This window comes from Zonotrichia albicollis, chromosome W, assembly GCF_047830755.1.
Source record: "Zonotrichia albicollis isolate bZonAlb1 chromosome W, bZonAlb1.hap1, whole genome shotgun sequence".
NCBI lineage: Eukaryota > Metazoa > Chordata > Aves > Passeriformes > Passerellidae > Zonotrichia > Zonotrichia albicollis.
The window spans coordinates 25,441,470-25,467,991 of NC_133859.1; the positions used below are offsets into that span (position 1 = coordinate 25,441,470).

Here is a 26,522-nt window from a genome sequence, read left to right on the forward strand (position 1 = left end):
TTCATCATCCCACTTCCTTATGTCCTCCCCCTGGTCATGGCAGATAGAACCACAAGGTGGCATGTGGTGCATGTCACTGATAAACCTCTCCCTGAATACAAAAAGGTTGACTCTTAATAGCCAAGATGTTGGTCACTATGGGTGAGGAAGACTTATCCTTCTTTAATTGATGAGAAAATTGTTGGAACAATTTCTCCACAGCTGAGATCTAGGGAGGAAGTGAGAATCTCTTTGAATTCTCAAGTTGGCTGGCCAATCCAACCACAGTTGGTGCTTTTGTGTCTCTCCAGCTCATTGCTGCCAGGTTGTTGGTGTACAGTGTTGGTGCACTTCATGCAAGCTTTCACCACGTGGGCCATGTGCATGGGATTTTACACGACTCATTGGATACCTGGTTGTCATATACCTCCACCACAGTTAATTCCCTCAGATACTGGATACCTCCCCCAGTGGTAGTCACCTTGCTTTGGGAATTTGTAGGTCCTTCCTTGATGAAATATCTGTTCACACTCGATGAAAACTGCCTCCAAAGATTCCTGCCCCTTTTACAATCCTTTTGTCAGTTACCTTATTCCTAACAAGGGATCCTGTTGGTGATGGAGAGAGACGGGGAGACTGACTCGGTGATCAGAATCCAATTTTATTGTGGGATACAAATGCTTATATACTATTTCAAGGAGACTAGTAATGTGTACTACAATGATTAGGTTAAAATCACATACACAAACTTATGCATATAACAACATCTCTTGCTGATGGCCTGACCTGGGCCACGGCATTACCAGCACTGGAGGGACCGATAACAGACTGAGTGAGCTAAGCTACAGCCCATGAAGGAGACTTTCTGAGTTTGCCATCTCTTTGGAGCGGCATGAGGTTTTATTGTTTAATATTGTTCATATTTTGTGCTGGTGAATGCTTTGCCTGTTAAATAAACAGGGTTTTTTCCACTTTTCTTCAAGGAAATATTTTCCTGAACCACTTGGGGGAGGGACCATTTGAATCTCCTTTCTAGAGGAACCCCTTTGCAGGTTTTCTCCCAAATTCGCCATAAACCAGGACAGGAGGTAACTCACTTTAGAGTGTCCACCTCTTAAATTGTCATAAACCAAGACACCTTGCCACCCATAACCACATTGCCATGGCATCGGGTGATATTCCTAAACTGCTTGTTAACCTTGGAAAAAGCCAAAACAATTTTCTAAGAAATACCAAAAGGAGTATTTTCATTACCCAGGAATGTTTAAGATATGGAAGAGTTGTTATAACAAGGGAGAAAGCATCACATAAGAAGGTGGTGAAGGTGCCATTCTCTGTTTCTGCCACGATAATCCTCTTGGAGGAAATGTAATTGTTATTTGTCTCCATGAGACAGTTCCTGAACATACCGATGGGCCCATGACCAACTGGCAGCGCAGAGGGAAACCCATCTGAGATGCCGAGATTTGGCAGGACATTACCACCCGAGTAGAGAGGCTGACCGTGAAGATTCGACATGTGGATGCGCGTGTATCCAAGAGTCAGGCTAATGAAGAACATCACAACAACGAACAGGTGGACCGAGCTGCCAAGGTGAAAGTATCACAGGTGGATCTAGACTGGCAGCACAAGAGAGAATCATTCCTAGGTCGTTGGGCCCATGATGCCTCTGGTCATCAGGGTAAAGATGCAACATACCGATGGGCCCATGACCAAGGGGTGGACCTTAATATAGACAACATCTCACCGGTCATCCACAACTGCGAGACCTGCGCTGCAATCAAACAGGCCAAGCGGGTGAAGCCTCTGTGGCACGATGGGCGATGGTTGAAGTACAGGTATAGGGAAGCTTGGCAAACTGACTACATCACACTTCCCCAAACCTGCCAAGGCAAGTGCTAAGTGCTGACCATGGTGGAAGCAACCACAGGATAGTTGGCAACCTACCCTGTGCCTCATGCTACTGCCCAGAACACCATCTTTGGCCTAGAAAAGCAAGTCCTGTGGAGACATGGCACCCCTGAGAGAATTGAGTTGGACAATGGAACCCATTTCAAGAACAGCCTTATAAACACCTGGGCCACAGAATGTGGTATTGAATGGATATATCATATCCCTTATCATGGACCAGCTGCTGGGAAAGTTGAATGGTGCAACAGACTACTTAAGACTATCCTGAAGGCACTTGGCAGGGGAACCTTCAGAAATTGGGAATTGAACTTAGCAAAAGCCACCTGGATGGTCAACACCTGAGGGTCCATCAATCGATCTGGTCCTGCCCAGTCTGAGCCCCTGCACACAGTGGATGGAGACAAAGATCCTGTGATACACGTGAAAGGTATTTTAGGAAAGACAGTTTGGATTAATCCCACCGCAGGCAGGGGCAAACCCATCCGTGGGAGTGTTTTTTCTCTAGGACCTGGTTACACTTGGTGGGTAATGCAAAAGGACAGGGAAACCGGTTGTGTACCACAAGGAGACCTAATTTTAAGCGAGAACTGTGTGTAAAGTTTCATTCTGTATATATATATATATATATGTAAGAGGATATTGGGATATTGGTTTGGGTATAGATGGTAATAGAATAAGGGGTGGATTATGTCCTAGGTTACAATATTAAGGTATATTCTATTCCCATCCTCAAGAGCTGTTGAAACCAGGAGGGGCATTGTTTTTTTTCTTATCTCCTGTTAATGGGCCCGTCAATGCTTTTCCACATGACTCAGAGGTAACTTCCTCCAGGAGTTTAATGGACCTGCCATGTGAGTCATAGAATGATAACAGCCCATTGTGAGATGCTCTGCCCAGGGGAGAGGAGCTAAGCATCCCCACCTGGATATAATCTGAGATTTGGGACAGAACAGTCAGTCTTTCCACGGGATTCCCAGAGGAATGGCTGTCTTTTCCACTGGATCTTCAGAGGAAGACTACACCCTTTCTACAGGATCACTGCTCCAACAGAACCACATTTGCCACTCCAGGAGGACTGCAGCCACCAGTCCAACTGGACTGCTACCAACCCCCTGACCAACAGGGTGTCAGGTTGTGTTCTGACTTTGTCAGTGATTTTTCTTTTGTATTGTTGCATGTATTTTGATTTTCTTTTCCCTTTTCCTAATAAACTGTATTTCTGACTTGGAGTCTCTCACTGGTTTTGCTTTCAAACCAGAGCAACCACTAAGTGCCACAGAGCACAGAAAACTGCAGAAGCCAAAACCAGTCTTTATCATGTACAGTGAAAAAAAGAGCATGGCACAGATCAGATAAACTAATGTTTAAAACTGATAAATCAATATTGGGACCAGCAACTGTTAAGAGATATAAGTTCCTTCTCATTCCTTTTGGTAAAATCTCAAACCCTTTGAGGACCCTTTTGGGTACCAGAAAGGACTGTTTTGGTTTAACTCCAGATAGCAGCTAAGCATCTCACAGCTTCTTCCTCCCTCCCTCCTGGTAGAATGGGGAAAGAATTGGAAGGGTAAAAACGAGACATCCGTGAGTTGAGATCAAGACAGTTTTTATCATTAAAAATAATTTTTTTTAAACATTTTGTAAGGGGAAAAAATCTGCCCACCATCTGTCAAAGAGAAAGGGAAATAAAACCCAAGAAAAACAAGTTATGCAAATGAAAACAGTTGCATACTACCAACAGACTGATGCCAGCCAGTCCCTAAGAACACTGTCCCCCCATAGGAGCTATTATGAAGAAATTTATTCTAGTTATAGCCAGTATACCTGAGTTTAGAATTACACTTAAGGAATAATTTATACTGATCTCCCAGTAATGAACCTCCTCTGAATGTTTTAATGCTTTGTATTTATATTCTTAATTGTAGTTGTTTGCATGTCTTCTCGAGGAACTGTTCTGCATCTACTTTTTAGCACGTCTTCATAACCAAATACTTAAATAGTAGATATTCCATAGACTTTATTATACAAATTATTTTTTTAGACTATGAAGGAAATCTTTGATTGTTTTTACCTGTGCTTAGTATTTGGTGCCTCTGGATAAAAGAATGTTACTATCTTGTAATGTTGTTGTGTTTTTTGTTTTATGCATCCTTAGCATACTTTAGAGTATCTATTAGATTCTAAATATAAAATAAAGAAAGATTAACATTTATGTGATATTCGTACCTACTTAAACTGTGTGAAAAATGCATATGATGTACTTGGGATACCAATAACTATATTTTTCATGGTCAGATTTTGTCAAATGTTTTTCTGAAACTATTCTCAAGAATTCACTGTGTTCATTAAACTTTGTAATATGCTTGTACTTCTAACATATGTGTTGCTGTAACTCTCTTCAGTTTTCTTAAAGGAGATATGCTTATTGTGCATAATGAATTGGAAGATGGCTGGATGTGGGTTACAAACCTACGTACAGATGAACAAGGTCTTATAGTAGAAGACCTGGTAGAAGAAGTGGTAAGTAATTTTATATTCAAATCTGTTGCAGAACTGTTTTTATTACGGCAGGGGTTTTCGGCGTCTCTCCAACCCCGGCTGCTGTAGATGTCCAGATAGCGAAGTCCAGCTAAGCACAACCTGTCCGGGTCCCTCAGGCAGGCTCCCAGACGCAGGCAATCTTAGCAAGCAGCTCAGCTCTTAAATGAGATCAGCTCTTTGGTGAATTCAGCTCTTTAGTGATTTCAGCTCTTTGCTTGCTAACTGCCTTAGCAGACGCAGGGAGAGAGAGGAGAAGTGCTGTATGAGGTTCCACAGAGATGTCTTTATTGGCAGCTTCTGCAAAGGGTCACAGTGACAGCTCTTCTGCAGAACTGGGCAGAAGTGGGTGTTTATATAGGGTATAGGGGTTTTGGGAAACAATCCAAGGGTCGAGGCAAATTAGACCTATCATCTTACAGAGAGATAACAAGGGTCCAAAGGCGGAAGAGGGGCTTCTTAGGTCCAGTCATCATGACTAGACATTTCTTATCTTAGGCAACTGACTGCCAGGGAGGCCTTGCAGATGCTGTGGCTGCTACAGAACTGAGATTTGATTTTTATTTTTTGTTAGTTGTGTGTAGAAGTTAACATTGAAATTAAACCAAACTAGTGTCATTTAGCTGTCTGACTCTTTCTACTTTTCTAAACCTTCTTGCTGTATTTGAATCTGCCAGCTTTTAAGTAGTTAAACAAACCATTAAGTCTAATTTAATATCCAAAGTACCCCTCCTTGTTATCCAAAAAAGCTCATGTGCAAATGAATGATACTGTGAACTTTTTACGCAGTTTCCTAAACTCACCAGTCCAGATAAATAACTTGCTAGTAATTCAGTTATATTCTTTTTGTTTGTTTGTTTGCTTTGAAATATTCATACATATATAGACTTAAATTTTGCTGAATGTCTTTGTTTTCGTTTTTTTTAAGGGCCAGGTGTGAATATCAACATTCTGATGAGTTAATTATACGTAGAAGGGCTTATGCTAAGTCAGGAAGCTAATCGGGTGACAAAGATAATTGAAATTGATTTACTGCAAGATAAGAGATTATTTAATGGACAAAAACACCCACCCCACCCTCCCACATGCTTTTTTTCCAAAGTAGTTCACCATTGCTTTGGAGTCTTGATGATGTTTGCTTTGCAGCATATGTATATTGCTATTAATAAAGTTTGCTTCACCTGTTCTCATATCTGTATCAGGATGTGAATGGCTAAATTGAAAAGGTAGTGTGAGAGTATCTAACTATAAATTTCTACATTAGTGGTTGAAGTTCACAAAAGTTTAGATTTAAGTTACCACATGTAAAGAAGGACTTGAAGAGTGACAGAAACAGTCCTTTGAAATAATGTGTTATGGCTGAATTTCCACTGAATTCCAGTGAATTAAGTTGAAAACCTCTTTACATGAACTGTGCAATAAACCATCTAGTTCAAAAATGTCTTGGACTGCTTAGTGGTATTTCTACAGAAGGTCTTAACCTATGAAGTTTACTTTTCTAAACTCAAGCATACTGTCGTCATGTACTTAATATGTTAATTTTCCTATTAGGGAAGAGAAGAAGATCCACATGAAGGCAAAATGTAAGAATTTTTTTTTTTTAAGCAAATCATAAAACAACTGTTTGTAAACTTTAGCTATGAAATTGGGAAGGTGAACCAAAGTTGAATGTACTTGTTTTTTAATCTTAAGACTTTTCTTCTATTTTAGCTGTTGAAGTTGCATAGGTCATTGACATGAAGTCTTGTATTAGTTGTGCCTAATGTTAATGGGTTTTACAGTGAAAATCTTGAATGAGTCTCTGTGATCACTTTATCTAGAATATATTCACTGGAGGATGTGGTGTTTTCTGATTTGTGGGGATTTTTTATACACATACAGTTTAGCTTAGAGGTAACCTTTTTTCAGGTCTGCTTAACTCTAACTGCAGGAGAGGGATCAAAGTATCATTTAGAGGAATGATAGTATAATAGTAACACTTGATATTAGCCTCATGTGCTAGCACTTTAAATGAAAACCAGGAGACACTAAAATAATTTGTTTGCAGTGAATTCCAACTTGTTAAATAATGTAAAAAATGAATACAATTTACCATGAGCAATGAATTGATACAGGAAACTTGATTGTTATATGATTTTCTATTGTAAAGATGAGCAGCAAATGAAATTTACAGAAAATTTCTAGTAGCTGGATAACTTAATCTGTCCTCTATTTGCTTGCAATAATTGCAGCTTCTGCTTTCTGTATTTTTTACCCAGTTTGCAGTCTCCAAAGGACTGATGTTAGAAGAAGGCATTTCTTCTGGTGGTGTTTTCTTGATTGTTTTTGTTCCTAATAGGGGAAAGAAAATTGTTGGTGTGTAGCTTCAGTTTACAGATTTTCAAAGTTGTGCTAGTCAGTTTGGTATAGCAGCCTTACAGTAGTAGGGATGCCTTCAAATACAGGAACTTTTTTTTTAAACAAAGTAGTTTGTAGCAAATCTTGAAGCTTGGATACTCAATTCAGTCACTCATGCTGCTCAGAAGATTCCAGGGGAGGCAGGGATTTCTGTAAATATTCCAATAGCCAGCGATTTTCCTGTAAAGGTAATATAGAAAGCAAGTTAGAACTGTTAGAACTAGGGCTCTTTTTTATGTGTAAGAGGCTTTGTTTTACACAAAATCACAGAATCGTTAAGGTTGGAAAAGACCTCTAAGATCAAGTCCAACCATCAACCCAGCAGCACCACCACCATATTCACCACTAAATCATGTTCTCAAGTGCCATATCCATGCATTTTTTGAATACTTCCAGAGATGGTGACTCCTCCACTTCCTTGGGCAGCCTGTTCCAATGCCTGGCCACCCTTTCCACAAAGAATTTTTTTCTAATATCTAACCTAAACCTCTCCTGGTGCAATTTTCCCTTTAAGGCCCTAGTTTGGTCTCATTTTGGGCTATTTCACAGAATCATTTGAGTTGGTAAAGACCTCTGAGATCGAGTCCAGTCTTTGACTGATCACCATATTGTGAACTGGACCAGAGCACTAAGTGCCACATTCAGTCTTTTTTGAAAACCTTCAGGGAGGGTGACTCCCACCTCCCTGGGCAGCCCATTCCAATGTGTAAGTACCCTTTCTGTGAAGAAATTCCTCCTGATGTCCAACCTGAACCTCCTTTGGCACAGCTTGAGGCTATGTCTTCTTGTCCTGTTACTTGTTACCTGGTAGAAGAGGCCAACTCCCACCTGGCTGCAACCTTCTTTCAGGTAGTTGTAGAGAGCAGTAAGGTCTCCCCTGAGCCTCCCCTTCTCCAGGCTAAACAACCCCAGTACCTTCAGCCACTCCTCAGAGGACTTTCTCTCTAGACCCTTCACCAGCTTTGTTGCCCTTCTCTGGACACGCTGCAGCACCTCAATGTCTTTCTTGCAGTGAGGAGCCCAGAAATGGACACGGTATTTGAGGTGTGGCTTCACCAGTGCTGAATACAGGGAGGCAAATCACTACCCTGGTCCTGCTGGGTACACTATTTTTGATATAAGCCAGGATGTCATTGGCCTTCTTGGCCATCTGGGCACACGCTGGCTTATGTTCAGCCAGATGTCAACCTCGGCTGTAGCGCCGCATGAGGTTGTTTTGACCCAAGTGCAGGACTTGGCACTTGGCATTGTTGAACCTCACACTGTTGGTCTTGACTCATTGATCCAGCATGTCCAGATCCCTCTGCAGAGCCTTCCTACCCTCCAGCAGATCAACACTCCCACCCAACTCAGTGTAGTCTGCAAACTTACTGAGGGTGCACTTGATCCTCCCATCCAGATTATAAAGATATTAAACAGGACTGGCCCCAGCACTGAGCCTTGGGGAACACCATAAGTGACCAGATATAAACTGGCTGTAGCACCATTCACCACCACTCTCTGGGCCCGGCCATCCAGCCGGTTTTTTTCCCATCAGAGGGTACCTGTCCAAGCCATGGGCTTCAGCCTCTCCAGCAGAATGCAGTTGGAGACCGTATCAAAGGCTTTGCTAAAGTCCAGGTAGACAATATCCACAGCCTTCCCCTCATCCACCAGGCAGATCACCTAGTCAGAGAAGCAGATCACATTGGTCAAGCAGGACCTGCCTTTGCTAAACCCATGTTGGCTAGGCCTGATCACCTGTTTTTTCTGCACATGCTGTGTGATGGCACTCCAGATGGTGTTAGTCAGGCTGACAGGCCTGTAGTTCTCTGGATCCTCTTGTAGATTGGCATCACATTGGCCAACCTCCAGTCATCTGGGACCTCCGTGGTTCACCAGGACTGATGATAAATAATGGAGGGCATCTTAGGAAGCTCTTTGACCAGCTTCCTCAGTACCCTCAGGTGAATCCCATCAGGCCCCATAGACTTGTGTTTTAGTGGCTTGGCAGGTCATTAACTGCTTCCTTTTGAATTGCAGGGGATCTATTCTGCTTCCCACCCCTGTCTACCAGCTCAGGGGGCTGGGTACCCTGAGGATAACCAGTCTTTGTTAAGGACTGAGGCAAAGAAGGTATTAAGTACCTCAGCCTTTTCCTCATCCTTGGGAACAATGTGTCCATCCCATCCTTCCCCCCACATCCAATAAAAGATGGAGATTTTCCTTGACCCTCATTTTGTTGTTAATGCATTTGTAAAAATACTTTTTATTTTCTTTTATGAAAGTAGCCAGCTGGGCTTTTGCCTTTCTAATTCCCTCTGCATGACCAAGCAACATCCTTGTACTCTTCCTCAGTTGCCTGCCCCTTCTTCCGAAGGTCATAAACTCACTTTTTTTTTTTAACCTGAGTTGCTGTGAAAGCTCCCTGTTCAACTAGGCCAATTTTCTTCCCTGATAGCTTGTCTTTAGGTACACAGGGACAGTCTGCTCTTGCACCTTTACCATTTCTATCTTAAAGTATGTCCAGCCTTCCTGGACCCCTTTGTTACTAAGGACACACTTAAACATGCATGCATGTACATATCCACTCTGCAATGAAAGGCCCTATTTCTAGCTTTCCTTTAAAAGACAGGATGAGCTCTCAAGATGTAGCATGTGGTATGTCACATGTAAACTGAATACCTGTGCAACATCAAGCTGTTTCCTATAATCGTTGGTATTAGGTTGAAGACTAGATAGATAGCTGTATTTTTTTGGATGATGATCTGACGAAGGAAACTACAACGATTCTTATTTATTCAGTAGTTAATAAAACTGGAGTTTATTTCCTCAGCTTCTAGCAAAATTCCATTTTAGTTATTCTGTATAGTATTTAACTTTCATTAATGTCCTTGGGCTTTGTATTTCATGCTTCAAATAAATTCCTGTCTGAGACTGGCTTCAAATATGCCTGTCATTATCTAGCATTCAAACAATGCCTTTAATCTCTAAACACATTTGGATTTGAACATCTGCTTTGTGTTGGACACCTGTACTCAAGTTTATATAGATGTAGATATTTATTTTTCATTCTGTTGGTAGAAAAACAGAATTGCTAAATAACATAACAGTTGCATATTATATAATCAATATTTGCTAGATTTTTTTAACAAAAATTCATTCATATGTACCAGAGATTAATTCATAGATCTCAGAGTCTTAGATGTCACACCTACTAAAAAAGAGAGCTGATAATTTTGCTTTCTAATTTTTCTCTTTATCTTTAAGATGGTTCCATGGGAAGATCTCCAAACAAGATGCTTACAATTTACTGATGACAGGTACTTTTTATTTCAGATGGAAATACAGTGGTAGGGGAATGAGACAAATTAATCCTTTGAGACTGCAGGACAACTTGTTTTTTCTTCTGTATGAACATAGGAGCATCAGATCTGTGGTTGCTACTACATTGGAAAAACTTCATGGCTGAGCATTGAGGGTTTTTTTTTTTAATGTTCTCAAGTAAAGTTAGTTTCAGAATTCTGATTGAAATAGCTAATTTTCAAAACATTTTTGTAATATACATAAATATATCTCGGGCTTCATTAAAATACTGAGGAGAAAATACTGTTCACAGAATTGCAGAATATTCTGAGTTGGAAGGGACCCACAAGGATCATTGAGTCCAACTCCTGGCCCTGCACAGAACCATCCCCCAAGAATCACCATGTGCCTGAGCATGTTGTCCAAACACTTCTTGAACTCTGGAAGGCTTGATGCTGTTATATACTTATGGGAGAATGTATTAAACTTTAGTCTTCTCATAGAGGAAATATTTTTTTAAATGAAAACATCAAGATTTCATACTCATACTGCCAAATAACATACCTTAAATATGAGAACAAAAATATTTAGTTTTTCTGAAAATATTGTCAAAACGCATATGCACACCCTATGCTCTTGTAAAGAGCTGACAAAAGTTTGGGATAGGTTGTCACCTACAGCCAAATGATTTGGCATTAACTTTGGCAGTTTAGTACTACTTCATCCTTTTTGGGGGAAGAATGGGGATCACTGTTGGAACTTAGATCAGACTTTATCCTTTATGTATGCAATTCTTGCTAATTTGTACAGAAAGAGCTTTGATAAGAGCTCATAAGTGACACAAGTAACAGTTAATAATGCTGTATTATATCTTTTCAGTTGGTCAGGTGTGCAGTTTTCTTGTGAGGCCTTCAGATAATACACCTGGTGATTATTCACTTTATTTTCGGACCAATGAAAATATTCAACGTTTTAAAATATGTCCAACATCAAGCAATCAGTTTATGATGGGAGGCAGATATTATAATAGGTAAGTTTTAATAGTCGTGTGTATTTTACAGTTCTGTAAGGAACTTGTATAACATATTGCTGATAACTTACTGATATGATCATAAAGTTTCAGTGTTTCTTAAGGATATACTAGGAGTTTAACTTGCTTAGTAGTTAGTTGTAACTAAGTACATTCTGAAAGCCTTCAAAAGCTTAGGTGTAACTTGTTTCTTCTGAAGTATTTTTCTCCTTCTGTAAATTATTTTCTTTACCCTATACATTGGATTATGACATGTAATTAGGAGAACGCTGTGTTGTCTTGGAAACTACTGTTTGTAATTAGGAGTTTTGTGTATATGAAAGGGGAAAATTAAAATATTAGTTTTATTGGAGACATTCAGTAGGGATTTTAAAGTATAAACAATAGAAATGGGTATTGTCAACAAAGGGAAAAATTACCTTTATTGTTGAAAAAAGTCATTAAATTAATCACCTTAATATATCTGAATATTTTGGTCAGAAGTGCAGATAGTGAAAGCTCACCTTTCTCTCTTAACTGAGGCCATTGCCTGTCACATGATCAGAAATTTTCTGGACGTGTTCACCTAGACCCAGGGCATTCTTCATCCCAATAGAGAATTTCTCTCAATTCCAGCTTGGCTTCTGAGTGGGTAGAGATCCAGCAACTGATGTGTCTGAGAAAATGTTGAGGTCTCCTAACTAATAAGTTCAGTGGACTTCTTCATATGATTTCAAATGAACAATGGTTTGAGACTAAGCAATTGGAACCTCATTAACCTATATATATCCCACACACAGACTGCTTGAGTATCTTCTACATTAATCAGTCTGGCCTCCAGACATCCTCATTGAAAATCAAGCTAGCTTCAGTGTCAGCCTTTGAAGGTAAATCCTCTTTTGCCCATTCTCTAGTTACATAGTGTATCGGGAGAATGATAGATTTCAAACACTGTAGATGATGTCAAGCTAATTAGCAAATTAGTGGAAGTCTTTTTAGTCTCAAATGGCTTCGCAGTATTAGAGAGTATAGCTCCAGAAACTTACTGCAGTAAGTTATTACTTCCCACTGCTGGATTCACTAGAGAAGATTCTTTCCTTGACATTGGATGGAAAAGAAGATGAAAAGATTAAGCACCACTAAGCTATGATAATATGCTTTTAGAGGGCTTTTTGAATATTTTGGTACCTAGGTTGCAAAGATCTTCCTCAGTGTGAGAGAACTACTTGGCTTTGAAAGACTTCTAGTTTTAATTGAATGTTTTGGAGAATTACTAATATACTCTTAGGCTCAAATTCTGTCCAATTCATATTTACTGACAGTTGATAGACTTCTTGAAAGTTCAAACATGCAGGATAATGATGCAAAATGAAGGTGGTAACTGCCCCAAATTATTTACCATAAGATATACTGCAGAGGGCAATAAATGAGAAGCAGGAAAAAAAGGAATAGCTTTCTGTGGACTTCTTAATTCTTGTACTGGTTTATTTGTTATGGACCCTGGAAGAAGGAAGTCTTTAAATATGTGAAGACTAAGGTGGATTATTGTATGAAACAGTCAGAAGTTGCTGAAAAGCATCAAATGGCATTAAATTCAGAACAGAAATATAGGAAGTATGAGTTTCTGCAAGATAATGAAATTATTTATGAGCATTTATTGGGGCAGAGAGAACATCTGTGTTTATTCTTCATCAAAAATGTAGAGTTTGTCTTCAAGGTGAAAAACTAGAGGTTGAAGATGTGCTGCTTCTTTAAATGCATATGTTAAACAGTTTTCATTGATCTTTTTTATAAGCTATTTCTTTAAATGCTCTGAGGGTATCTGCTTTAAATCTGATGCTAGTATTAGACTGGAACTTGAAAAAAATCATCCTTGGTAGTATTGGTGATATTTTGCCCAACGTCCGGGAGGAATGATGAGGAGGACTCAATCTTATCAAAAGGCTAATTAATTACTTTATTATGCTATATTATTCTATACTATATTACACCATATTACATTACATCTAAACTGAATCTGCACAAGCACCCAACTCAACTCAACTGCACAGAATCTCGTGACTGTAAGCTGACAGTCCTGACACACACGCTTGGCCCTAAAAGGCCAAAGAAACAAAACACCATCACTCTGGGTAAACAATCTCCATATTGCATTCTACTTTGACACAACACAGGAGCAGCGAATGAGATAAGAATTGTTTTGATCATTCTTTTCTCTGCTTCACTCACTGCTTCTCTCAGGTTCAGAGAATGTGAATCCCACATGGTAGTAGTGTTGTTTCTCTTGAATATTCTTCTCTTGCTGCTTTAGCGATTTTAAGTGGGATTAAAAAATGGATAAAATAAAGCCAATCTTCTTTGGAAGAGTATTGATTACAATTATAGCCACAAAAATTGTAGAATAAAGTTTTCCATACAAAAGTAACAGCTTGAAGAATAGTTAAGAAACTAACTCAAAAGCTGACTGTTGTTTTATTTTCCAGGTAATGTAAATATCCAGACATGGGACTGGAACCAATATAAGCAATGCTATGTATCAGACTATATTCCAAAAGCCAGACAATGTTATTTTGAGTGATCATGGCAGAAAATTTCTGAGTACATCTTGGGAATCTAGTGTTCTGTCAGGCATAGGACGACTACTTTTTCTACTAACCTTCTCCATTTGCATGTTCACCCACTATTCTGCATATAAATTGCTCAAAACTTCTATTGATGAGTATAACTAACAAACCATATTTACACTCATATGGAGATTTGCTTTCCTTATTTCTTATAGAATCTCTACAAAACAGACAGTCTGTAGTCTTTTAGTTGTCTATTTGAAGGTCTTAATATATAGTAAATGTGAAATACATATTGAGTGAATTATTTTGACTAGATATTGAAATAGTATTTTTCCATGGACTTCAGTAAAGCATGTAACTTTTGTGATCTCTATGTTTATTCCATGGACAAGATACGTGACTACTGGGGTACTTATCACTAATGAGGCCACACCTTGGATACTGTGTTCAGTTCCGGGCCCCTCACTACAAGACACATATCGATGTGATGGAGCGTGTCCAGAGAAGGGCAATGAAGCTGTGGAGGGCTCTGGAGCACAAGTCTTATGAGGAGTGGCTGAGGAAATGGAGGTTTAGCCTGGAGAAAAAGAGGATCAGGGGAGACCTTATTGCTCTCTACAACTCCCTGAAAGAAGATTTTAGCAAGATGGGTGTTGGTCTCTTCTCCCAAGTAACAAGCAATAGGTCAAGAGGAAATTGCCTGAAGTTGTGCCAGGGGAGGTTTGGATTGAATATCAGGAAAAATTTCTTCACCAAAAGACTTGTCAAGCATTAGAAAGGGCTTCCCAGGGCAGTGGTGGAGTCACCATCCCTGGAGGGATTTAAAGACTGTGTAGATGTGGTACTTAGGGACATGGTTTAGTGGTGAACTTGTCAGTTCTAGGTTAATGGTTGGACTTGATTATCTTAGAAGTCTTTTCCAACCTAAATGATTCTATGAATATCTACTTTTTCATGTAAAAATTGTCAAAGTCAGTTGGGGGGCAAGGGGCACGATGGTGAGACAGGAGATGTGATTTCACTAACTGCATATCATGAAATCTCAAACAGAAAATATATGCTTACTAGCCTGTGGCCACACCATCCTGAACATACTCTGTTTCATTTCATCTTAGAAGCTAAGCAGCTTTGGGCCCAGTTAATACTGGATGGGAGACTGCTTGAGAATACTGAGTCCAGGTGTTGTAGGCTTCTAGAAAAAGGCCATGAAGATGATGGATTAGAGTATCTGTTGTTTGAGGACAAGTGGAGAGAGCTTTGACTCTTCAGCTTTGAGAAGAGAAGGTGGTAGTGGGGAATCTTATTATTCTGTATAAATTCCTGATAGAGAGGGAGCAAAGAAGAGAGAGAGAAACTCTTTGTAGTGGTGGCCAGTGTGATGGTGATCAAACACTGGAAGAGAATACCCAAAGAGCTTGTGGAGTCTCCATCTTTAAAGATATTCAGAACATTGATGAACAAGATTCTAAGCAATCTGTTATACCTTCTTTGAAATGGGGACTTGAACTAGGTGATCTTGGAGGTCCCTTGCAACCTCAGCTGTTCTGTGAATAGCTTCCATGTTTTACAGTTGGGTTTCTTTTGTTTGTTTTTGTTTATGATGTGGTTTTGTTACAGGAGGGTGTGGGTTTTTTTGGTTTAGCTTTTTGCTTTGGGGTAGGTTTCAGAATTGGGGTTTTTTTTGGGTGAGTGGGGTTGGTTGGATTTTTTTTGTTTATTTGTTCCAGTTGGAAGGGACCTACAACGATTATCTAGTTCTGGACTGACCAAAAGTTAAAGCATATTACTAAGGGCATTGTCCTCAGACAGGCATGGGACATCAACTACCTCTCTGGGAAAAGCCTGTTCCGCTGTTTGACCACACTCTGGGTAAAGAAATGCTTCCTAATGTCAAGTCGCAACCTGCCCTGGCACAACTTTGAACCATTCCCACATGTCCTGTCACTGGATCACAGGGAGAAGAGCTCAGCACCTCCCTCTTCACTTCCCCTCCTCAGGAAATTGTGGAGAGCAATGAGGTCACCCTTCAGCCTCCTTTTCTCCAAATGAAACAAACCCAGTGTCCTCAGCTGCTCCTCATAGAACATTCATTCCAGACCTTTCACCAGTTTTGTTGTTCTTCTCTAGACACATTCAAGGACCTTCACATCCTTCTTAAATGGTGGGGCCCAGAACTGCACACAATACTCAAGGTGAGGCTGCTCCAATGCTAAATATGGAGGGATAGTCACCTCTTTTAACTGGCTGGTTATGCTATGCTTGATGCACCCCAGGGTGTGATTTACCCTCTCGGCTGCCAGGGCCCACTGCTGCCTTTGATTGAGCCTGTTGTCAACGAGCACCCCCAGATCTCTTTCTGCAGGGCTACTCTCCAGACAGAGTTTACACACTAGTTGAGATTTGGCCTTCGATGTCTTCTCCCTTCATATGGAAACAAGGGCTCTGTAATTTTTCTGTGAAGCCTGACCTCAGTTCCAGAGATCCTAAAAATTTTTTCCCTCTGAGCTTGTCAAGGACTTCCCTGTTCAGTCAAGCTGGTCTTCTGTCCCATTTGCTTGACTTGCGACACACTGGAATTGCCTATTCCTGTGCTTTTAAAAGGTGGTTCTTAAAGACCAACCAGTACTCATGGACCCCTAAGCCCTCAAAAGCAGATTCCCAGGGGACACTGCTAAGTAGCAATCTGAATAGCCTAAAGTTTTCTCTCTTGAAGTCCAGGGTAGCAACTCTGCTGTCCTTTTTTCTCATTACACTGAAATATTTAAACTCAACCATTTCATGATCACTGTGGCCATGACAGCCACCTACCATCCTATCTCACGAGTCCTTCTCTGTTTGCAAACAATAAGTCTAGGATGACATCTTTCCTAGCTGGCTCACTGAGTACCTGTCACAAGAAGTTATCTCCTACAAACTTTAGGAATTTCCTAGAGTTAATTGTCACAGCAATATGATATCCCCAGTTGATGTCAGAGAAGTAGAAAACTCCCATAAGGATAAGGGCTACTGATCCAGAGATTTCTCCTAATTGCCTGTAGAATAACTTATCAGTGCTATCATCCTGGCTGGGAGATGGATAGCAGACACCTACTCTGACAGCTGCTGTTTTCCATCCCCCAAATCCTCACCCAGAGTCTCTCAGCCACATTAATGTTAACTGTAAGTACTGTACAGTCACATCTCTCCCTTACATACAGTGCAACTCGTCCACCTTGCCTGCTCTGCCTATCCCTCCTGAATAGCCTGTCATAGCCATCATTCCAGCACTCCATTAGCATTGCCATCCTCAGGTGATACCATGACAACCCTTGGCTTACCTTCAGCTCTCCTGTTGGTGTCCCCTTCCTACACTGATTGTAGTTTAAAGCCCTCTCAATCAGTCCTGTGAGTTTATGAATGAGGAAGCGTTTCCCCTGTCAGGACAGATGGATCATGTCAGGTCCCAGCATACCTTGTGTTGTAGTAAACCCCTCAGGTTTAGCCAGGGCCCCTTGAAGAATAGAATGCTGACACAGCAGCAAAGAAGTTTCCTGTCTCCAGAGACATCCGCCTTGTACCTTATCCCTATAGCCATGTAAGGCAATATTGTGTTAAACCCTACTATTAGTCACTTATAGTCACTCTAACACCTTTGCCATTAGTCAAGATTAGATCCAAGCCAAGAGTATAAAAGTATCATACTGTACCCCTACTAACTCGGAAGAAGAAGAGCTGAGACCCTTCACGGACCCCTACAATAAAGCCATACTCGTGGAACAGCCAGCGTCTTCTGCTTCTCCTCTCTCTACCGTCTGCTAGAGCCTTAAGCCAAGAGAAAAGCTACCTAGCAAGCAAAGCTGAAATCACAAGAGCTGCCTAATCACTAAGAGCTGAATATCTCCCTGCTTGCTAGAGGCTAACCCACAGCCTTAGTCTGAAAGCGAGCTAGCTTCTAGCACCCAGTCCCCTTAGAGACTGAACTCTAGAGCTGTAACAGCTTGCATAAGATAAGACCAAGCAAAGCTCATTTATTGTGTCTCAGACTTTCCATGGTTATAAAAAGCAATATTCTGGTAGAGGCATCAGTCCTGGATCCAGATGTCTTGAGTTCACCTGTTTATTCTAAAGCCTCTCCCTCTTACTGGGAAGACTGAGGAAAATACTACCTGTGCTTGCTTTTGGAATATAGGCAGAAACGTAGTATTACTTATACAGGTTGTGAAACTTCCAGTCCCGTGTCTGGATATGCAAACTACCTGGGAAGTAAAATGATATTTGAATGTAAGGTGACAATTTTAAAGTTTCACTTCTGATTTTAGAAGGTGGAGTAGGATAGGCATATCTCATGCCACTTTGTCCTCTCATTCTGTTTTCTTTCTGAAATCTCACCTTCCTAAGAGAGAGTTTTCCAAAAACTTGAAAAACTTAGAAGGGGTCAGCAGCACACAGGTGTGTATCTGTTGATTCCATGTCAAAGTAGAACATAAGAAATATTGACCTAACATTTATAGATTTAACAAGCTTTCAAATTATCTTTAATTTGAGAGATGAGACAATTTTCAGACTAGATGATGACTGCAGTTGTTGGAAGACTTTTTTATTTTAACTGATATATTAATCCATGTTTTGATAGGCTGAACATTATGGGCTTAACACGTATTAACATGTTCATGTCTTTTTCCTTATAATTTAATGATGTAGTGTTCTGTTTTCTGTATTCTTCACAATTTGAAATGTCAGTGATTCCAAAATTGGCCAGATAGAAACTTTCTAACACAGTTTTGAGTACTAGAAAGTAGGCATTCTTTATTGCAGCATGCTGGTCACTCAGAGGATCCTTCCGCTAATCAAGTGCCCTGAGCATCAAGTGAACAGGGGTTTTATCATACACACTGATTACATATTCATTAGCTATCCCTGCTTACTTGAGGTATATGTATTACATATTAATTAGCTATCCCCACTTCCTTGGCTTTATTTTACATAGTCACACCCCTTATCAAAAGTCCTTATATGCTTCTTCAGTAGTCTTCAACATCTGGTGTCCTTTTTTAGGTGGCTGTTCCTTGAGCCCTGCTTTAGAGTAAGCGCAATATTGTTGTTTTGCATAACTTCTGCTTTGTCAGCCTTGCAGAGCTGAGCTGGCATCCTGCTTGCATTTTGCATGACTTTTGTTTGCCTAAGTTACATCCTTTATCTATTTCTCCAAGGCTGTTCTGTTCTGTTCTATTGTCCTTATCAGAGTAAAATGCTGTTCTGTTCTAATATCCTTATCATCAGCTGTTGGAATAACCCTTAATTCACCCATTAAGTATTAAAAGACCGATATTGCTTAATATGATGAGATACTTTTAAAATTATCCAAGTAGCTAGGATCTGGGCAGCCTAATAAACCATGCTAAACATTTTACAATTTCTAGTGTAACTGTAGTATAGTATTGAGACTCATATTTATTTCTCCATATCAAAGCAAGTTTAACCATTCCTTTTTATAAATTCATACTTATTTATACCTTTGATGTATTTTGTGTAAGTAGGATTTTGTTGATGTCAGATGTCACAGACATCTTTTCACTAAAAATCTTTTCTTGAGATTTTTTCTCTTCTGAGAAGCTGAGGCCTCAGAAACAAAATGTAAACAATGATTATCTGCTGCTGTAGAATGCAACAAGTAGATTTGTGATTAGTCTCCTGTAGATGTTTAAATTTAGTGACCAGTCACAGCAGGGCTAGCTCTCGCTCTCTGTCTGAGCCACAAATCTTTGTGATTCATTCTTTTCTATTCTTAGCTAGCCTTCTGAGAAGAAACTTCTTTCTATTCTTTTTAGTATAGTTATAATGTAATATATATATCATAAAATAATAAATCAAACATTCTGAATATAGAGTCAACATTCTCGTCTCTTCCCTCATCCTGACAACCCTTGTGACCACTGTCACAGTCAGATGCTGAAAATATTTATAAATCCTATTTTCCTGTCGCCTTGATTCTTTTTGTGGTCTGTTCCATCTCATGCTTTGTATTTTACGTTATATAACTTGGATGACTTGATAATTCATTCTCGAGTGTATTTGATTATATGTAGTACCTTTCTGTTTATAATGTTTGGTTTGTTCAGTCATTTGGACTGCTTCAGTGGTGACAATAGATAATGACCATCTGAGTTGAGTGTGTGGGGGAGAAGAGGGCTAAAGAAATTGTATAAAGCTGCTTTATTATTGATTGCCCTCATATTGGCAATAGCTGTTCAACATGCAAAATACAGCGAGTGATTATTTTATACAGTGTAGTAAAGCTTAAATTGTCATGGTGAAAATGGCATATGCATGTTGCATATCAATAAAATTTAAATTTATTTGGGGTTTAGTAATATTGAAAAATTCAAGTCATTACAAACTTGAAAAAATAAATAATCTTCCTGTGAACATTTTTAGCTTAATGCGTATACACTAGTTCATAGCTTTAGAAGAATGAAATTGAGACAAAGCAAATAGATTTCTTTATATTGATTTAGTTACATGTAATTTATGATTGTTTTTATGATAATTTTATAGTATCCTATATTTTTCCTTTCAATAAAATTTTATCCAATTGTAATAGGCCAAAGATCTATCATGTGTGCCTCTTTGATTACATTTGCACACACAGCTAACAGTCTATATGAAATGAGAAAACACATCATGTCTGTTTTTGTTTTCTTCTGAATTACCTTATCTTCAGGTTTATATTTCATATATGACTGCTTCATCTGTGTTGATGTTAACTTCTCTTTATTACAATGTAACTTTCAATAACTGCAAAAATAAGAGCAATTCAAAGATATATTGAATTTTAGGTTGTGTCTGTCACTACTTCTTTCCTGATCCTTCAAAATAGAAATTCAACCTGACTTTGGTAATTAAAATGTAAGCTTACCCATAGAAACATGTTGCTGACTGAGTGTTTAATTTAACACAATGGTTCAGTGATTTGACGTACATTCTGTATAGTCCATGTTACAAAACCTTTTTTTGATTTCCCATTCTCATCTTCCTAAAAAAACTTGATTTCAACAGTTTGAAATATCTTCCATTCCCCTTTCTTAGTTACTCTAGGACTTTGAAAATTATTACCAATAAAATAGCAATTTTCAGCCTGTTTGGAGAGCTGAGAAATGCACGTGTTACTTGAATGTGGAAAAGGTAGTGTACTCATTTGGCATTGAGGTGGGTTGACCTTGTCTGGTTGCCATGTGCCCACCAAGACCCCTTCTCAGTCCCCAGCCCCCTCATTGGGACTGGGAGAAAAATGGGGGAAAAAACTTGTGGGTCAAGAAAAAGGCAGTTTAACAAAGAAAAGGCTTGCACAGGGAAGCAAAGGAAAAACAATAATTTTTTTTCTCTTCTTCCCATGAGCAAGTGATGTTCAGATACTTGCTGGGAAGTAGGGCCTCAGTATGCATAGTGGTTGTTTTGGAAGACAAATGTCTTAATAATGAATGCCCTCCCCCCTCTCCCCTTCTCTTAGCTTTTATTACTGAGCACGTCATACAGTATGGGATATCCCTTTGGTCAGGTTGGGTCAGCTCTCCTGGCTATGTCCTCTCCCAAGCTCTTGCCCACCCCCAGCCTACTGGCTTTTGAGGAATGGGGTTGGAGAAACAACCTTGATGCTGTGGGAGCACTGCTCAGCAGTAGCCAAAACTGGTTGTTTATCAACATCTTTCTAGCTAAAAATACAGAGCACAGCACTGTGAGGACTGCTGTGGGGAAAGTTAACTCCATCCCAGACATACTCAATACATGCATTTTCAACATCTGATTGAAAATATTCTGTGACATTTAGAATAAATAAATGCAGTTCTGTGATTTTTCCTGACTTCAATGTATTTATTAGTAGATTGTCATTGCTGCAAATGAGATTATGATGTTTAACACTTGATTTTTATTATAAATATGTGAGGAAATGTAGTGTGATTGCATGTCTCATAGAGAGGAAAAACTAATTGATTTAACATTTTAAATATTGTTTTTCTTATTTGAACAGTATTGCAGAGATCATTGAACATTATAGAAAAGAACAGATTGTTGAAGGATATTACCTTAAAGATCCTGTTCCAATGCAGGTAAAACTTAATCTCTGAGCGCTTGTTATTGAAGGTATTTACTTAGTCCTCAAATATTTATAATATAGGAACTGAATTATTACACAGGTATCCATTGTAGTTAAACAACATCATTCCCTCCTGAATTTTTGTTTTGAGTTTGTGTTTCTTTTATTTTATTTTCATATGCATTAGTTTATCTATTGGCTTGTAATAAACAAAAGTTATTAGCTTTGTCTGTGCTCTGGGGTGTAAATGCTCCATCTTGTGCCCCTAACTCTGGTCCCTGAACTAGGCTGCTCTCTATTCTTCTGTGTCTAATATCTTTCTTCCCTCAAAAAAATCTGTATGAAAAGAAAATCTTCAGAGATGATCAAGGGGCCAGGATTACAGGGTGTGTTCAAGAACATTGTTGCCCTGTAGCATAAATTCATCCTAAGAGACCACTGATAATAAACATACTATATTGTCTAGTTTTTCCTAAAGTTATAACTAGTTCAAAAGTATAGTTTTATCCTTTCTTCCTATGTATTCGTCAACTTTCCTGTTTTGATGGTTAGAAATTTGTTTTTAATTTCTAACCTAAATAGTTACCCCTTTGTTAGAGCTATTATATTAATTCAAGGGCATTCCTTTGTATTATTTTTTAGTCAGCTCACTAAGATGAGCATACCAAAATCTGATTTTGTCTCTTCGTAAGATTCTTGTAGCTGTCCTACTAGCACCATATTCCAGTGTGAGTATGTGTTTCTTGAATGTAATGAACCAGAACAGCTCAATGTCATTAGTAATTCCTTTTTTCTGTGAGAGTGTTTACCAGATTGCAGAAGGTTATCTGTGTCTTATCCTAGAACATTATCTGTGTCATTACCGTACCCACATTGTATTATATTGTTTGCTATCGGTAAGTGTCAACAAGAGCAAATTTTATCTTGTATTAGTAGACTTATTATTCTAGCTGCTTGGGTTTTTTTCTGCTGACTTGTCATCAATGCTTCCCAGTTTTCTGCTTCTATTAGCTCATGCTCTTCAATGCGTTTGAGACAAATGTGAGGAAACTTGAATTCAGAGACTGATCCTTGAAAAGCTTCACCCAATAACTTTCCTTGCCCTCTATCATTCTTTTTGGATTATGACGATCATCTTCCTTTTGGCACTTTGTCTATCCAATTATGGTTCCTGTATAAATAACTTTCTCTGTGTTGACTAATTTTCCATGTGAGACTGCATCAAATTATTTTAAGTTATTAAGATATATGTGTGACTTTCCTTTGTTAAAAAAAAAAAGATATTGGTGGTGTAATTACCACATACTGTCATGCTCTGTTTGTGAAGAAAAAAACCCCACAAGTCCTTCATGCTGTTGCTTCAATCTAGTAGACTTCCTGTTTCTAATTTTGAAATTTACTTTAAAACATTTTTCACTAGATGTGTTGTTTTTTATGTTATTTTTTCCATAGATATGTTATGGAGATTATACTGAGTTAGTATAAACTTGGATATTGTTTCTATTGTCAGCCCTGTAATTCCTATTACTGAAATGTTTTTCATCTTGCCTTTGTCATATTGTTTAAAACCATGATTCTTATAGAATAGAGGAGAGAAAAGTAAAGTATTTAGTATGGAGCTAGTGCATATCACTTTTTCTTGATACTGTTCTCTGTCTGATAGTCTTGCTTTTCATGTTTTCTTATGGCTAAAGAACTTTTGCTGATCAGCTGACTTGGTAAGGCCAAACTTGGCTTGGCTTTTGGCCATTGTAGCTGGGTAACATTATTTCCAGATCTTCGTTTTATATGTGAATTTATCCTTTTTCAATGTCCTGTTTCTACTTTCTCCTCTTGCTTTTTGTTAGAATGACAGTCATTTAGTGTATGAGTGCTAATAAGATTAGTGAGGAACTGTGCACTAGCTGTGTGTTAATAATTCAGTTTTTATTGTGATCTATACCATTCTTGTTGGTTCAGAGTTTATCCTTAATTACTCAGTCTCAAAATCCATGGTAGAAGACAGAAGTTAAAGAACCTTTAAAGATTTATGTAAATTTTGCATAAATTGCTGAAAGCTATTTAGTATTAAAAAACATAAATACAGATGATACTTTTTGAAAATTAGTCTGTATTTAAACCTTGTTTTTCTTTTCATATTATAATTGTGGCCTAATCATTCCACAAGAAGTAGTCATATTACATTTCTACCAAATGTAGTGTATTAAATTATATTGATTTGTTAAGATACATGAGAGACTAAGGAATTAGTAGGATTCAATAAAAGTTTGGTTGCAGCTGCATAGTATGCAATTGTTTCACAGTGATTTCTGAGCTTAAAAAAAATGTTGATTTCTTCCTTGTTTACCAGCATCAAGAACAAGTGTTTAATGATACAGTCGATGGAAAAGAAATCTACAATACAATTCGTCGCAAAACAAAGGATGCTTTTTATAAAAATATTGTCAAAAAAGGATATCTTCTAAAAAAAAGTGAGTTCTGTTTGATTTTATAAAATGTACTTTTTTTCTAAAAGATGCAGGTATGTATGCAAATTTTGTGTAGTAGTGGTACTAGCAGAGGCAAAATTGAAGTGAGCAAAAGGTTGTTTATGACGGGCTGTGGTGGACCTATGATGATCAAGTTGAAAATAAAGGCTGAATGTTTTTTTCAAACTGTACTGTGCTTTATGTATGAATTAGTTCAGAACCTTATCAGTTTTATTCGGTGAACATTAAAGAATGAGTGATTTTTTTTGTTGTTTTAGTCAATGGCTAAATCCACATTGTACTGGCACATCTAATTTGTCTTCCAACAAACCTCAACATATTGATCTCTGGGTATTAACTTTTTTTTTTAACTTTTTTTTTTTAAATGGTTAAATTTTTTTAATATGTATTTTTGGGGCATGGTTCTGATCCAGATTTGCATATACTGTATTCCCATTTCTGGTTTTTAGTAATTTTAAGATATTGTGATGCAATTTGTTATGCTGATCAGTTGGCAAGAGTTTAGAAATAAATTTATCATGTAAAGAGAACTCTGTTTCTTACTTAAAATAGCCATAATAAATGAGATTGTTTACAGCATCATACATTATTTGCAAAATATAGTCTTCTCACTGATATGAACAGAGTTCATGCACACTTGTTTAATCCTGTTGAGATTAATGAAAATGTTTAGTGAATGTAGCGGTTTCAGTTCGAAACCAGGCAGAAACGCCAATTTCGTGTAATGGTTTTGGTTCACCAATTTGGATTTCCTGGCCAATGCACCAAATAATGTTATGAATTTAGTGCTGGCCCAATGCCAATGCAGCCAATAAAATTATTTACTCATTTTCTGCTATGAAATAAGGATTTAGGACGAGGAGCAGAGAAGGCTCAAACTTTAAAAGGCATAAAGAAAACTGTATTACAGAACTAAAATAAAAAAACAATAAGAAATCAGAATAAACCTTTAAAACACTTCCCCCCCCCCCCCCAACTCCTCTTTCCTTTCCCCTGATAACGTAAAGAAACAAAACCTGGTATTTTCAGTCAGTTTACCACCTCTAAAATAGTTGTTATTCAGTTCACTCAGGGAAAGGCGTCTCTCTTGCTATGCCATGGAGACTTCACTTCTCTACAAGAAAGAGTTCTCCCATGCTTTTTAATTTCCACGAATAGGAGCCACCTGGGAAGTCCCTCCCATCTCTTGCAGCCATCCCACAGCTGCGTTCCTGGGCCATGTCAACTTATTGGGGTGCCATTTTTAAGGATGAGCTGTTCTAGCATAAAAGCAAAAGTTCTCTTCATCTATCTCTGGGAACAGAGGTCTTCTTCTATTCCTGAGGCAAGGTTTCTCATCGTTCTCATTTCTCTCTGTTCAAACTTTGCATTTGATCACAGCTACTGCAACATCTGGTTATTTCAACACTAGTGCTTCTGTTTATGGCTGTGGTTAGAATGCTACATCCCCCCAATGCATTTAATGAGTTACAGGGTAAAAGAGTCTGATGTATCAATTATATTCTTCTCCATAGCCTTACATGAGGATTTCAGCCCAAAACTAAGGCATCTCCTCATTCTCCTCCCATCCGGAATTTGACTTCTTTACTGACCTCAGTGCCTCATGTTGTCTTCTATGTGTCTTCACTCTTTTCTTCCACTTGAGAGAGGATCGATGTTTTGCAAGTTTCATCCGTGCAGTGAAAGAGTTAATATCTCACCCAGGCCTGCGGGTGGTCATGTGGTCTCTGCTACGCTGTGGCTGAAGCATTTATGGTGATTTATTTCAGGCCGCGCTGAAGGAGGGGGGTGTGGTTGGGATCTCAGCAACTAGGCTAGGGTTCAGCTGCAGTACGCTGGGGTGGATGGCCTCCTCTTCCTTTTCCGGCAGCCACTGGGGCCGAGGCTCCGCGGCCTCCCCTCCCCCGCCCAGCCACCGGGCCGGGGGGGGGGGGGGAAAGAACTTCTTTCTTTAAAGGCCGGAAAGAGCTTATCCCGGGCTTGTTAGTTTTAAAATGTGAATCTCACAGAAGCAGATCTAGCTTTCTTAATGCTTTAACAGGTTGCCAGTTCTCAGAGCTAGCCAGCTATTACTTTTGCTAGGCACAGAGGAAGATATTAACAGCTCCTCTCAGAAAAATCACTTCTGTGGGTGGCTCCAATGCAAAACCGGCACAGTGAACCATCTAAAATTGTACTTCAGTCTGTGAAGAGGGTCTAGTTTTAGCTACATGCTGAAAAAAATTATGTGTACTGATATTATTACTTAAGCATAATTAACTGTATGCTGTTCTTCT

General features: G+C 38.9%; 1 protein-coding gene and 1 long non-coding RNA gene across 5 annotated transcripts in view; one reads left to right on the top strand and one right to left on the bottom strand.

Moving 5' to 3' along the window:
* LOC141726967 (ras GTPase-activating protein 1-like) overlaps positions 1-26,522 on the top strand; it is a 190,671-nt gene that overhangs the window by 49,686 nt on the left and 114,463 nt on the right. For all 4 annotated transcript variants that reach the window (XM_074532116.1, XM_074532115.1, XM_074532117.1 and 1 more), the window contains exons 5-10: positions 4,293-4,410; positions 5,980-6,011; positions 10,075-10,127; positions 10,990-11,140; positions 21,692-21,770; positions 24,108-24,228. In XM_074532116.1, coding sequence (XP_074388217.1) covers positions 4,293-4,410; positions 5,980-6,011; positions 10,075-10,127; positions 10,990-11,140; positions 21,692-21,770; positions 24,108-24,228 — 554 coding nt within the window. The remainder of the gene's footprint in view (positions 1-4,292; positions 4,411-5,979; positions 6,012-10,074; positions 10,128-10,989; positions 11,141-21,691; positions 21,771-24,107; positions 24,229-26,522) is intronic.
* LOC141726969 (uncharacterized) lies at positions 5,517-26,372 on the bottom strand. The gene is made up of 3 exons (XR_012577925.1): positions 25,839-26,372; positions 8,370-8,490; positions 5,517-7,005 (listed from the first exon to the last, which is right to left on the bottom strand). It is a non-coding gene; the product is annotated as an uncharacterized LOC141726969 (long non-coding RNA).